The sequence below is a fragment of the Carassius gibelio genome, chromosome B12 (genome assembly GCF_023724105.1).
Source record: "Carassius gibelio isolate Cgi1373 ecotype wild population from Czech Republic chromosome B12, carGib1.2-hapl.c, whole genome shotgun sequence".
Taxonomy (NCBI): Eukaryota; Metazoa; Chordata; class Actinopteri; order Cypriniformes; family Cyprinidae; genus Carassius; species Carassius gibelio.
In genome coordinates, this window is record NC_068407.1 from 18,620,506 (window position 1) to 18,634,490 (window position 13,985).

Below are 13,985 nucleotides of genomic sequence, written 5' to 3' on the forward strand. Positions count from 1 at the left end.
CTGTGTTCTTGTATATTCGATCAAATAACAGATTTTGTAAAAAAGAATCCCACTGATCCTAAAAGTTTGAATGCTAGTGCTCCTTCAGTTTGGGGATAAGCATGTTTTGTGCGTGTGCTTCACATGAATAGGTTTTTACCTGCTCCTTGAGTTTGAGGATGAACCTCCCAGCTCCCTTCCAGCGGCTCTGAGCCTGGAACACACACTCGTGGTCCTGCAGCACACGCTGGCACGGTTTAGCTGAGGACGATCTCTTTCCTGCCGCGTCTTTAGTGAGCTCCTCCATCAGGATGTAGTCACATGGGTTAGGGTTGCTCAGGATGCTCAGAGAGTACTTGGCTTTGCTCAGAGTCTACGACAGACCACAGCGACTTAGATTTTCTGCTATTAAGATGACACGGATGAGATCTTTGAGTGAAGCTGACCTGCTGGATGATGTCCTGGGCGGTGCTGTAACGCGGGGCTTTGATGACCGTGTGAGGCTGCTCAGGAGAAACATCATGAACCTGCACCAGGAAGGTGTCGTCCTCTCCGCTGCTCACCTCCTCCACCCCCTCCATCACTGCATTCGTCTCGCTGATGTTCTGCTAGCAGCCAGCAGGGGGAGCAACACATCAAGAATCAAATGTTGGAGGACTGGGTGTGGATCTTCTATGAAGTCTGTATGAGTCACTGTTGTTATGGGTTACATTTATGTTGTCCAGTGATATTGGAAATCATTTTCGGGTTATTTTTTGGGTCCATTCTTATCCTAATATCCTAAACTTGGGGTGTATTTTGAATAACCTGAATGAATGCTGTCGTTTGTCTCACAAAAGTGATGAAATGAGAGCAAGCACAAACCTCTTCCTTGGTTTTCAGGTATATTCTGCCCACACATCCCTCCTGCGGCTGCCAGCTGTGAGTGACTCTCAGGAGCCGCTCGTCGTTCGCCAGGGGACGCTGCTGGGGCGCTCGCTTCGACTCGCTCTTCTCCTTGCTCAGAGGCGTTTTCTCCTCCATCAGGAAGTAGTTGAAGGAGGTAGTCGGAAACAACTGGCAAGAAAGAGACTATTTAAACACGTGTTTATGTGCTGAGGGATGATGTGATGCATGTGAAGCTTGTTCCTAACGAGAGAATGGATGACAATCATGAACAGGGTTAACCCGAAACAGAATTTCAGAACTCATAAAAACAACTTCTCAAGAGAAGTCGGACCACACACAGAGCGAGCGCTTCCACTGCTGCATCTGCAGTAGCTGCACCCTGACCTCTGGTTCATTGCACTGAACAGTGTTGTGGTGTGGGCTCGGTTCTTACAGAGTCCAGGAGCTGCTTGGCCGTGGTGTATTCATTAACACAGATTACGGTGAAGGGTTCTGGGCCTGGAACTCCGTGCACTGTCACTTTGTGCTGCTGGGCGGCGCGTCTTTCCTCCGTACTGAACAGCTGAGAGAACAACAAAATGACAACAGAGTTCGCTTTTTCCTACGTGACTAATAAACACCGTTACAGAGCTATTAAACAACTCCTGACAGTTAAATTAATCAAATGATTTAATCTAAATTGTTCACAGTCAGGAGTGTCATGCACCTATTGTATTTTAGCAACAACACCAGCAAGAGAAAATACACTTTAAATGAGTATAACAGAGTTAAACTACTACGGCCACAGCAATTCAGACAAAAACACTGTTGTTTTTAATCATTTTAACATGCAAACACACTGAAAAAGTATAAACTGGAGTACATTTTAATTTTAAACACGTTTAATTGTTACTGGCTGTTTCTTTTCATTATGACATTTACCAGCAATTTCTGAGAGAAAATAGTCTCAAAGCCAGATGGATACAAACATTTCTTTTCCCCTGGAACTGTTTTAATTTTTTTCTGTATTTTTCCAGTTTGAATGAGCATGGCACTTCTGTGTACAGTAGCTGTCTTTATGACTTCCTGTTTTTATTGAAACTAGGCTGCACTGGGATGGCAGGGACCGAGGGAGAGGAATGCAGCACATTCCAGAGTTTTAAAAACATCAGAAATATCCACACAATGTTTTTCTTCTCAAACATGAGACTGTGAGACACATACAGAGGAATCATCGACGTTAACACTGTCAAGTGTTCGTGAGATCCTGACGGCTGTGTGCGTTATGAGCGCGCTCTCTCTCACCACAGATGCAGGCAGCGGTCCTCCGGTGGGGCTCTCCTCCGTCCTGCGGCTGAACATGAACAGACTAGAGATCTCCAGAGACTCGTTGTGCAGGTTCTTCAGCTGCAGGTGTCTGTAACCTGGAATAATTCACAAATATCAGACAATGTTTACTCATCAATTAAATAAAGAAAAAAAAATCAATACAGTAAATGATCAAATGGAGTTATCTGAAGGCATAAATTCTCATCCAACAATAGTTGACGGACACTAGACAGTCAAAAAAAAGGTTTAATATTTTATAATATAATGTATATATACACGTAAATATTTTTAATGAAACCAGTAAAAAACGTTAATACTGTGAAATAGTATTAGAGTACAAAACAACTTTTTTTACAGTATTAAATTACTAATATAAAGTAAATGTCAATTGTGAAGATCATCTATAAAGCATGCTGCAGTGATCACACATCAAGAATCAGTCCAGAAGTAATCACACAATGCTCTTGACCTGGTTTGAGGGTTTTGAGGGGCAGTATCCGTTGAGCGGTGACCTGTGAGCTGTTGTTCTCCACGACAGCGATGCGCAGAAACGCCATGTCCTCGAAGTGCACGTGGAACTGGAAGTGCTCGTTCCACATGGGGTTGAGTGTGTTGCGGTGAATGGGCTTGGTGCGGAAATGGCAGCTGTCTGCCGGCATGCCCAACACCTCCACTTCCACACAGGGACTGCCGTTTGAGTTTCCCGGACACACGTTCTGTCCCGACACAATCTGTGCACACAGTAATTCATTCATGTCGGTTAGATCAGATAAGAGGAGGTATGACACTAAACAAGTGCGGGATCCTTACAGTGAGAGTGTATAATGTGGGGGTCAAGTTCTCCAGGTCTCGATCCAGAGGGTAAAACTGCTGATAGAGAGGGCAGCTTCGATCCCACAGGACTGGAGGCTTCAGCACATAACCACACTGACCATTAGCCTCGAACAGAGCCGCGTTCAGCTGCATGGGCAAGTCTAGAGGAGATCAATCCAGCCACATCCAATCATTCTCTCACAAAACTGACCGAATTCTTGAAATAATCCTGTCAGAAAAACACTCATCATCACATCTGAATATATGTATAGATAGCTGATTTACATGGGATTACAGATTACAATTTAAAGGTTGTAAATAAAAAATAAACTCCACACAAAAATACAAGTGTATTATCTACTCAAATGGTCTATAAAAGAACTTGGAAAGGTGCGAATAAAAGAAAAGTATGTAAAATACTGAGAGGCTGGGTTTTTCGTTTTTTATTCTTTCTTTCTCGTTTTTTTCTGCTACATGGAAATGTGTTCATGTGTATAGTTTAAAAGCAGAACAAAATAAAAACAACTTATTTTTTTATTTTATTTTTAAATTGTGTATTAAAGAAAAATATTTCAAATAAAAACTGCTGTTTTCCTGGAATACTACAAAACAAATGGTTATATTTAACAATTGATGTATTATTTATTGGTTTAACTTAATTTTATGAATGATCTCTTTAGGCAAGACATTCCAGGTGAATGAAGTAAATGATTATCTAATTAAATATGCACAAATTCAAAATGCAAAATTCTTGTTTCATTTTGGTGATATATATAAGTCAATGGTTTTTACAAAGGGGATTTCGGGGATCTGTTTATTGTACCATGAATTAAAAATATGGCCAACAGCCCCAGGGGGGAAAAAATCACTATGTTTTTTAATAATAAATATGATATAAGTCAGTCAAATGATATGAACAAAACCCTCTGTGAAAATCTTCACGAAAATAGATAGGTACATAAGTGCTGCTGAAGTGGAGATTTCTGGCCCAGCGCAATCATTAAAAAAAAAAAACCTTTAAAAAATGTATCAGAAATGACAACATTTGAAGTAGATCAAAAAACCTCTCATCAAAGTTGTCCTAAAACCATATATATATATCCGTTCTTGTCTTTAACTTTTGTGATTGACTTCTAATGTTGACTAATGTAGATAAAGTCCAATAAAATAAACCCTTAAAAGTGTATTTTGGATGTTTTCTGTTGAGTGAAACACTATAAAAATGGCCTGACTGATCAGCATGGTCAATATATCAGTCTGTCACTGTCATTTACACTGGCTTAATTCCTGTCCTGAGCAGGAGATCACGCTCTTTACCGTCGGTCTGGTAGTTGAGGGCCACCAGCTGGATTCCGTGCAGCCAGTAGATGAGAGGATTGGGGTTGGCGGAGTCGATGCGTGTAGCTGCAGGGTACGTGCGGAGCAGCTGGCAGCTGGTGTGCTGGATGAGTTTCTGGGAGTAGCGGCGACACAGACGCTTCGCAGCATTCTCATTGACAGAGGAGATGTGGTAGCATTTGGGTGTGCGGATGATGGAGCTGAGAGACGTGCTCGGGCTCAGAGTTAGTGATGTTTGTTCCTCCCAGTTCATTCGAACGCCCTCCAGACTGGCTGCAGAAGAAACAACAACACTGATTTCATATTAAGTTGATATTGCAACAAGTGGAAAGGACCTAAAAATGTCTTTCAGAGAAAATGTTTAAAAGTGAAACTAAGCAGCGTGAGATAGTTACGGTATGAGGCTGAGTCACATGCAATTTGGCAAACAGGCAAAAACAGAAACAGAGCGTGTTTACAGAAGGGGTAAGTCATGTCCTTATCACCACTACAGCATGCTCAAGAGTTTTGCATGTGGTTGTTCAATTAAAAAATAAAAACTTATTTTGAAAATGAAGACATTAAGAAATAAAAAATATATAGATTAGTTTTATAATTTAAGTTTTATAAACTTCTTTCTAATGATTTGATCTGGCATCGCTAGTTCTGATTCTATTCTTTTGACACCCTTCGGGACTGAGGCTTTCAAACTGCATAAAGCAACTTAATCATAAACATGACCTATAGGATTCAAGCTTATAATATTCCATTGATTGCAAATGCATGGAAAAGATGGCTTAACTTCTGTTAAGATGGCAGGAAGTTATCAATTTCAGATTTAATTCAAAGAAGCACTTGCCCTTCAAAAGTGCTTCTCTTCAAAAAGCACATGCTTGTTTTCTCATACAGTCAGTCATTGGAAATAATCTGCAGAAAGGCATTTTTATGTGCTTTCGAGGGACTTCAGTATAATGGAAAACTTGAGAGCCCTTTTCCCATGGGTGCTCTAAGTGGGTGTTCTATTTCCTGCGTGCCCTGTGCACAGTTTTGTGCAAAACTGAGGCGGCTGTACCTTTCCCTGGAGCTCGGACCAACGTCACAGGCTCCCCGGGGCACCCGCGTGCAGGAGCGCTGCCAAAGATGGATTTCCGGCATTTTCTGTCTTTTCCCCTTCCAGAGCCTGATGGAGAAGGGGTGGAGAGGCCTAGTTCCCACGCACACAAACACACACATATGTAAGGTCACGGCTGCAGGGTATATGCTTCTCCAGAACTCAAGAGCTTGATTATGTTTGTTTGTTCAAGGCTCGCCTCTGGGACTATTACAGTTTCCAGTAGAGGCAAACACCTGAATCTAATTTGCCCATCCTTTTTTAGTGTCTAATTCAGCAAATTCTACAGCAGCTTACATTAGCCTTGTAGCACAAAAACACAACAGAAGAAGTGTTGCTTATAAATTTAAACTGTAGTTGAAGTGTATTGTGGCCACATTTGTAAAGTAGCTTTCTCAACACAGTGCAGTCGTCCATTAAGAGGTTGCATCTACTGTACTTTTGCTAGTTAACACATTGGGTGTTTGTCAGTTGTGAACTGCATGTACAAATCACTTTATAACTAAAAGAAATTGCATGTAGTGATGCACTGAAATACATTTTTTTTCCAAAAATTAAAATACATTTTTTAACAATTCATTAATTATTAAATTATATTCAATAATTATCACAATATAATTATGATTCTACTGCAATTCATTGCTGAAATATAAACATTTAAATTATGTCTGAAATAAAAGCTTGCTATGAGCATTGAATGGTTTTCCAGATAAATGCAATATGTATATTTACAAGCTCTTTTATTTAACACCTTCACAGTTATTAATGAGAAAGGATTTCAGCAAATTGTGTTGTTTCTTTCAACATAATGTACTGTCTGATGTTCATGTAGAGTAGGTTATTGTGATTGCTTGATGGGAAGCATTAGTGCTTGGCGGTTTGACCAAAAATGTATATCACGTTTTTTTTTTTTTTTATTATACCGGTTTATGACGTTTTGTTTTTGTTTTGTTTTTTTATGCATAATCAGGTGTACAATGCATTTTCTGCTGGTTGATATTCCAAGTCATGTTTGCAACACGGACTCATTGTGCTTTCACACAGGACGCGTTTGCAGTCCGCTACTGATCCGCGTCGGTTTAGTCCACAAACACAACATTTGTTCATTGTTTTGATTTCATATCATGTAAAAAAAATATCTATATATTTTTTCAGAATTTTGAGTCTTTTATCACAGAACAGTAATAATCTTTCATATAGACATTAGTTTAGACTTAATAAATATAAACAACGCATTATTGTATGTATTTTACTTCTAGGTTTGTATAATAAGCTGCTCAAGCAAGCGGCAAAATATTTAAACACAATAATTAGCATACTTTTCTTGTTTAAATATTTAAAATTAAATCAACATAGACAGAAACAGTCTCGTGCATTTTGCATTTAAATCTTTAATCACAAGCAATCCCACGGGTCTTAATGAACTTTGTTTTTCTGCTTCCATAAAAGTGAACATATATATTGTTTTCCTTGTTTATCTAAAAGTGCTCTTTTTCTTGTTTTAAACCTAGCCAAAAACCCATCTGACTGCATTTCCATGTCAATCAATGTTCATTTTTCCTGCAAACAATGCGCTTTCACTTTCTAATTCAGCGCCTGCAGCAAAGCAAAAATAGACTCAGTACGTTAACAATCGCTGCACTGCTGCAGACGACGCACCGCTCCATGAACGAACTGACGGACCGCAACCTCATGCAGCTGGAATCTGTTAATACACACTGCAGTCGGACTGTGTGTAACAGGCGTTACTACGTAACACTGTGTGTGTACCCTCACCACGCCTCGCAGTCGCTGCTTAGAAGTGCAACATTGTAAAGGGTCCGTCTGAAACAGTGTCTCGAACGTGGAGCAATTAAATACACTGGTATGGCGGTATATTCAAAATTAACATCGTAACGCAAATATACACCGGCTTTCGGTATGAACCGGTTTACCGCCCAGCACTAGGAAGCATGTTATAAATACTGTTTAGTGAAGTTTTATAAAGTCATGAATAAACTCAAAACAGCATATTGTGGGTGCACTTAAATAAATGTAAATTATTTAGCCAAAATAAAAAGATTATTTTCGGGCCAAATATTTCAGTACATTACTAATTGTGTGTGTCCCAGAGGCAGAGTGAACTACAAACATTTGTCACTGTGCTTGTATAGTAATGAAATAAGATGTAAACCTGGGAATTTGATAGCCTGACAGTAGATGACCAGATCGGAGAGCTCTTGAGCGATCTGTCTGCTCTCCTTCTCATTCTGGGGCAGGTAGAACTCCTCTCCTAGCTCCATATCAAACATCTGTACAAACATCACAGATCAAGTATGTATTCAGGAAGAAAAGATCTCAAATGTTCATCATTACAGTTCTGTACAGACCTTTCCTTTGCTTCCCGCTTTCTTAAACCGCTTGGGCATCTCATCATTGGACTCATACTGAAGTTTCTCAGTGGATGACTTGCCTTCAGGTTTGTCGTCCAGAATATTGTCTGCAGAAAAGTAAAACACAAAGAAACTTCTCTACAAAGACCCAAAGATCCATTTCTTCAGCCAAAACACATCATGTGATTTACAAAAATAAATAAATAAATAATAAATGAGAACAATTCCATCTAAATACAAAAAAAAAAAACTTTTTTCAAAGCACAAAGATGAAGCAGTCATACAGTATTTGAGAGAAGTCAAGAAAGACTTATCAATAGTGTAGTCTGACACTACTGTATGCATTTACTTCTCAAAGGGATTGTTCACGCAAACATCGGTCATCATTTACTTACCCTTATGTCAAACCTATATTACCTCCTTTCCTTTTTAAAAAATATTTTGATGAATGTTTTTAACCCAACAGTATTGGAGACCATTCACTTTGTATCATTGTATGGACTAAGAAAAAAAACATTGAGACATTCATCAAAATATGTTCAGCAGAAGTCAAGTCACTCACATAGACTTGGAAGTACATGCAGTAATTGTAAATGATGACAGAGCTTGCATTTTGAGGTGAACCATCCCTTCAGAATCAGTTTTTCTTCTCTATTGCGATCTATATCCAGGTGATATAGGGCTGTACTTGAGTTTATCCATCAGGGATTTATTGGCCCAGTTGATTTCATGAGTGACATGCTAGGAATTATTGTTTCATCTTCATGTTGAACTCAGAAGGTGTGTCTTTTGAAAAGGTACTGCCCCAGTGACAGCTTTTGTACCTTTTTTTCTGAGAGTGTCATTGTCATTTTGAAGGGTAGAGGATGTTGATGTTTTTGATTTAACACTGCATTGGCCACATTAATTAAAAAAATTATGTGCATAGATAAATTATAAATACTGCAATATGCCAATTAGAATGGTCATGAATTTCAAGGTAACCAAGACTTTGACGTAAAAAGTGACTCGGCTCGGTTTTGTCAACCATGAGCAATGTTCTGACATCCTGAAAAAGTAACCACATCTACTGAGCGTATTGTGATCACAGGAGCAGTCATTCTGTAGGTGTGCAACCCACAGACATCAGGACATCACTGGAGATTTAGCAAAAAGGCTATTAATTGGTCATCTGCTGATGTCTCATGAATCAATCAAAGATTTCCATTTTACCGAAACAAATCTGAAATTTGTCTCAGAAGGTAAAATCATGGCAAATGCATGCCCAGCCTAGGAAAGCAGGATGAGTGAATGCCCGGCATTCCCCATAGCGGAGTCTCTGGGGAAAGCCGTATGGGAAAGAACAAAGTCTCTTTTAACAGGGAGCAGTGCAGGGCCTGAGAAACCAGATGGCTTTGTTTTTCCCCACCGATGAGCCAGTGCCGCAAGCAAGGTCGAGCCATTTTCAAAACGCCAAAGACGTGGAAGCAAACGTTGAAGCAAGTTTGGGTGGTTCTGTTTATATGCTGACCGTATATGCCAGAAGCAGACAGCACACACCTGATGGCTCTCAGACACAAGCACAATTATTCTGCTTTGATTGCCTCTACTTTGATTCCAAGCAGTCACATCACACACCAGCAGCATGTAGCAGTAAGAGTGAGACACGACATCACGGCACGCATTTACATGGGCAGTTGACAAGACATCTACGTCTCCTAGACCAATTATTTTTACATACATTTTGATCATTTGTCTGGACAGCAAATAATACACATTTTGGCCACAATCTTACAATTATCCACTAAAATTTTAATTATTCACCAAATAATAGAAATTAAAATGTACAAACTGCACCGTGGTGACCAGTGCATCAGTAAACATGCCTTATCTAATTCCCAATTTTCATTAATGACTGGTCATGTATTTAATTAACTTATAAATTTGAGGAAAAAAGCCTAATGCAAAAGCAAAGCTTTAAAAAAAGAAGAAAAAAAAGAATCCAACATTAAATAATGTGCATGTGTCAACTACCCACACACACACACACACACACAATACGTTTACCTTCCTGGCCATAAGAGGCTGTGGAAGCATTGAGGACATCAGCTGAGAAAAAGGAGAAAAAAAGAGGGAAGAAAATGAAAGAAAGGAGGGGGAGTGGGAAAAGGTCAACATGCTACAAGGTGCCATCGTGAGAACAGTAAAAGATCGTGAGAGGGTTAGTGAACAGAACAGAAAATTCCACTCAATGTTCCAATAATCGCTGCCGATTCAAGTTGAAATAAAGGACACATTGGCTTGAGTAATGCAAAGTATGTTTACCATCAGACAGTGACTCATAATCATAGTCATACTCGTCTTCCTCTTCTTCTTCTTCCTCATTGTTTCCCAGCGATGTTCCACTGACTGTGCCGTTGTTGGCCTGGGCCTGCATGTTAGCCAGCTGATGTGCCTTTTGGAAAGAAAAAAAACTTTAACTATTCATTCTTGATTTGTTAAATGGAATTTTCATGGACTCAATAAAATGTGTTGACACTAAGTATGTTTAACAGTTAGTCAAGACCACTCTGAGGCTGTGCAGATTTCCACAGGATTGGGAAATCTTTCATTCACACAATTCCACACATTCTCTACCCCTTGTTTGTTTGTTTCTTAACTATTCTGGTTAATTTGATTGTGCTTTCCAATAAGAGTGTAGCACTTCCAGCTCAGTTAAAGTCTTTTAAAAATTTTCACTCAAGTCAAATGTAGTTTTTTATTGATTTTACAAAAGCTCATACTGTTGTCTATAATGCATTCATTTTTTGTTTGTTTCAACAATTTTAGGCTGGCTGATTTAGTAATATAATGATCACTAAATTTTAAAACTACCGTATTTTTCAGACTATAAGTCGCACCTGAGTATAAGTCGCATCAGTCCAAAAATACGTCATGAAGAGGAAAAAAACATATACAAGTCGCACTGGACTATAAGTCACATTTATTTTGAACCAAGAACCAAGAGAAAACATTACCGTCTACAGCCGCGAGAGGGCGCTCTTTGTTTTCAGTGTAGACTACAGCAGGTGTTCCCAAACTTTTTAGCCCGCGACCCCATGATAAATGCGCTGCTGCCCCGCGACCCCCCCCCCCCCCCCCCAAAAAAAACACCTCTCGTCGTGTGAAATGTACAGCAAATCAATTTTATGCCCAGTCTCAAAGCACACGAAGTTATATTTTATTGTTCTGCGTGCAAAATCAGTGTTACAATTCTGCATGAGCTGCTCGATATCCACCTGTTCTCTCTCGGAAAGTAACTGTGCAGCTATGTTGGGTTGAACTCGTTCATTATTCTGCCATCAGGAACCAGTCGAGTAAGTCTGAGCTGCTCACACGCGTGCTCACACCCGTGCGCGCGCGCGCACACGCACGCACGCACGCACGCACGCACACACACACACACACACACACACACACTCATGCTAATCCGCTAGATGTGTCACTTTATGCTTTCCATGGTGACGCGTCATTGCTTGTCACGTGACATACCGCAGCAACAACAGAGCTGAATGAATGATCCGCTTTTGTCATTTTTCCTTTTTTATTCAAAATATTAACAAATTTGTTAGATATGGCATGAAATAGCTGATATTCCGATTGTCAAATATATGCAAGTGGAATTGTTTTGTTGTTTAAACACCTTTATAACGATCGCGTTAGTTGAGCTGTATGCGCGATGGGCGCCGCCATCTTAGTTTGTGCCGCAGACGCAGTTCAGAGAATTAGATCTGTTGGATTTACAACATGTGAATTCATCCACTTCTCCCGAAATACATAAAAGTAAGTGGCTGGTGAACTGGGAGAATAATGGAGTAAACTTTAAAGTTACTTACACAATGTGTATCTGATATGAATAAAATGTGTCTAATTATAATGAAAAAGATTATTATAGCCTCTTCCTTTGACATCAGTGTGTATTTTACAAACTCTAAATGTATTGTTTTTTCTAGTACTTATATGTCTGAAACCTAAAATAAACATTATGTGGTTGAAAACACTGAAAAGTTGTGATGACAGCTCTGAGCGCACTTGTCTCTGGCTCAGCGCCAGCCAACTCGCGAGAGCACATTTGAATTTCACGTCATGCACTGACCGGTGTGGTCGTACACTCCAGGGACTAGCCTAGACTGATCACACCGGTGTGATCGTACGTGCGATGCGAAAGAGTTAAATTAATTGAAACAAAAATATATAAAGCCTATATCGAAATCATCTCGCGACCCCTGTGCCGGGGTCCCGCGACCCACCGTGGGGTCGCGACCCCTACTTTGGGAACCACTGGACTACAGGAGCACTGAGCAGCATAGAGCGCCCTCTCGTGGCTGTAGACGGTAATGTTTTACTGGTTCATTTCTCTCTGTTCTTGTTTAATTCATTTTGATAAATAAGTCACACCTGACTAAGTCACAGGACCAGCCAAACTATGAAAAAAAGTGTGACTTATAGTCCGAAAAATACGGTAGCTATATTGTATTTGTTTTGTGTAGCAGATATATCAGTGTCTCAGGCACTGGTGTTTTTTTTTTTAGGAGTACAAAGAAAAAAACGTCTGAAAAAAAAAATCCCCAGATTACAACAGGGCCTAGCCAAGACATTTGGAAAAAAAAAAAAAAAAACTTATTTACAAATACTTTTTAATACTTTGATTGGCCATTTTTCCATAGACCTAGGTATTTTTTTTTTCATCTACCTTTTGTTTGAGAATGTCTACTGGAGCCTGGTGAGCTTTCAGCTTCTTATTTTTCAGTAGGATCTTCCCTCGGAGCTGCAGGGGAGATGGAAGCAAAGGCTCATCCGCAAAATCACTCTCAAACAGGAACTTGGTCACCAGCTTCTCACCAAACACTGTCTGAAGAACAAAATACATAATGTTCACTTTCCACAAGAAACATCTTATGAATTGTGATTTAGCAACAAATAAAGTCAGGCAGGTACCTTAAAAATCTCAGCCATCTTGCGTTGCTGTGGTAAAGAGCAGTGGTTTTCGATGGACAGAATCACGGGCATCTCTGAGTTCACAAACGCTGAACGATTAACGGCTTCGACAACATCCTACAGACCACAAGAGCATTTCAGTCAATGGAAAACATACATAAAATCAACAGAAGTCTCTTCATGTATGGATTTCTAAACCCACCTTGAAGGGAATCTTAGTAGTAAGAGTGTGTCCATGGTATATAACAGGCATGCCGTCGTCCCCGTCCCAGCAGTCCAGCTCAACACTACGACAGCCCTGCAGCAACACCTGCGGCAGAACCAATAAATCAATCGTGAACTCCAGGCATCACTCACGTGCTGTGGTTTCAGCAACATTCACTTGCAGGTGACTTCTACAGGACGGCATGTGAAGCAGCGATCGTCAAGCATATTTATGGAGTGAATTGTGAAACGATTTTTGCCCTGGATCAGGTTCAGGATAAACAGAGAAGCTGTGCTGAAGATGTACCTGGCTGTAGAGCTCCACTGAAGACTCTCCCTTCAGCTGATGGCCCGTGAGGTATGTGTTATGAGAGGACTCGATGTAATAGTACGAGAGCGGATACTGGAGCTCATCCAGACTCACTTGAGACTCCTCGTTTTTGGAGGCAAAGTTGTCCTTGTCCATAAGAAACCTTCGAGAGGTAGATTAAACTTTCGGTCATGAGATTATATCAATACAGCAGATTATCCAAATCTGCCAAAGTATTGTGTTTCGGAAACTGCTGGTCCACATCATTTTGTCAAAAATGTTTAATAAAACCAAACCTGGCAAATCCTTCAAAGGACATCCACCCCATCTGACGCATGTTTGAAGAAGGCTCAAATTTCTAAAGAAACAAAAAAACTAATTAAATATTATTACACTGGCATGCATATCATTAGATGTCTCAAAGTGAGTCATGAGCTTGTGAGACGTTAATATCGAACTGTCAGTCAACGACTCTTATTCTTACTAAAGGAAGAATCGATTGTGCATGTTAACGGTTAAATGATGACCCACTGTTGAGAGCTTTAAATCCATGCCAAACACTTTGACAGATATTTGAGGCAATTTTCTTTTCCGACAATACAACTTCACATAAATAACATGAGGAGGAATAGACAAAGTTTGAATGTTGGCTTGAAAATGTCTTTTCCAGGTCTTTTCCAGACATTCAAAATCTGCTGTAAAGCAGCTCTACAAAGATAACAGTATT

General features: G+C 39.9%; 1 protein-coding gene across 12 annotated transcripts in view; it reads right to left on the bottom strand.

Moving 5' to 3' along the window:
- Window positions 1-13,985, bottom strand: part of plce1 (phospholipase C, epsilon 1) — a 76,303-nt gene that overhangs the window by 3,364 nt on the left and 58,954 nt on the right. For 6 of the 12 annotated variants that reach the window (XM_052570518.1, XM_052570519.1, XM_052570516.1 and 3 more), the window contains 18 exons: window positions 13,555-13,616; window positions 13,256-13,421; window positions 12,947-13,054; window positions 12,745-12,861; window positions 12,500-12,658; window positions 10,093-10,222; window positions 9,835-9,876; window positions 7,786-7,895; window positions 7,590-7,707; window positions 5,378-5,509; window positions 4,306-4,599; window positions 2,986-3,149; window positions 2,645-2,906; window positions 2,152-2,270; window positions 1,301-1,429; window positions 844-1,035; window positions 426-587; window positions 140-352 (listed from right to left, as the gene is read on the bottom strand). In XM_052570518.1, the coding sequence (XP_052426478.1) occupies window positions 140-352; window positions 426-587; window positions 844-1,035; window positions 1,301-1,429; window positions 2,152-2,270; window positions 2,645-2,906; window positions 2,986-3,149; window positions 4,306-4,599; window positions 5,378-5,509; window positions 7,590-7,707; window positions 7,786-7,895; window positions 9,835-9,876; window positions 10,093-10,222; window positions 12,500-12,658; window positions 12,745-12,861; window positions 12,947-13,054; window positions 13,256-13,421; window positions 13,555-13,616 (2,679 nt within the window). The remainder of the gene's footprint in view (window positions 1-139; window positions 353-425; window positions 588-843; window positions 1,036-1,300; window positions 1,430-2,151; window positions 2,271-2,644; window positions 2,907-2,985; window positions 3,150-4,305; window positions 4,600-5,377; window positions 5,510-7,589; window positions 7,708-7,785; window positions 7,896-9,834; window positions 9,877-10,092; window positions 10,223-12,499; window positions 12,659-12,744; window positions 12,862-12,946; window positions 13,055-13,255; window positions 13,422-13,554; window positions 13,617-13,985) is intronic. The other 6 variants (XM_052570523.1, XM_052570521.1, XM_052570524.1 and 3 more) reach the window with 3 other exon arrangements.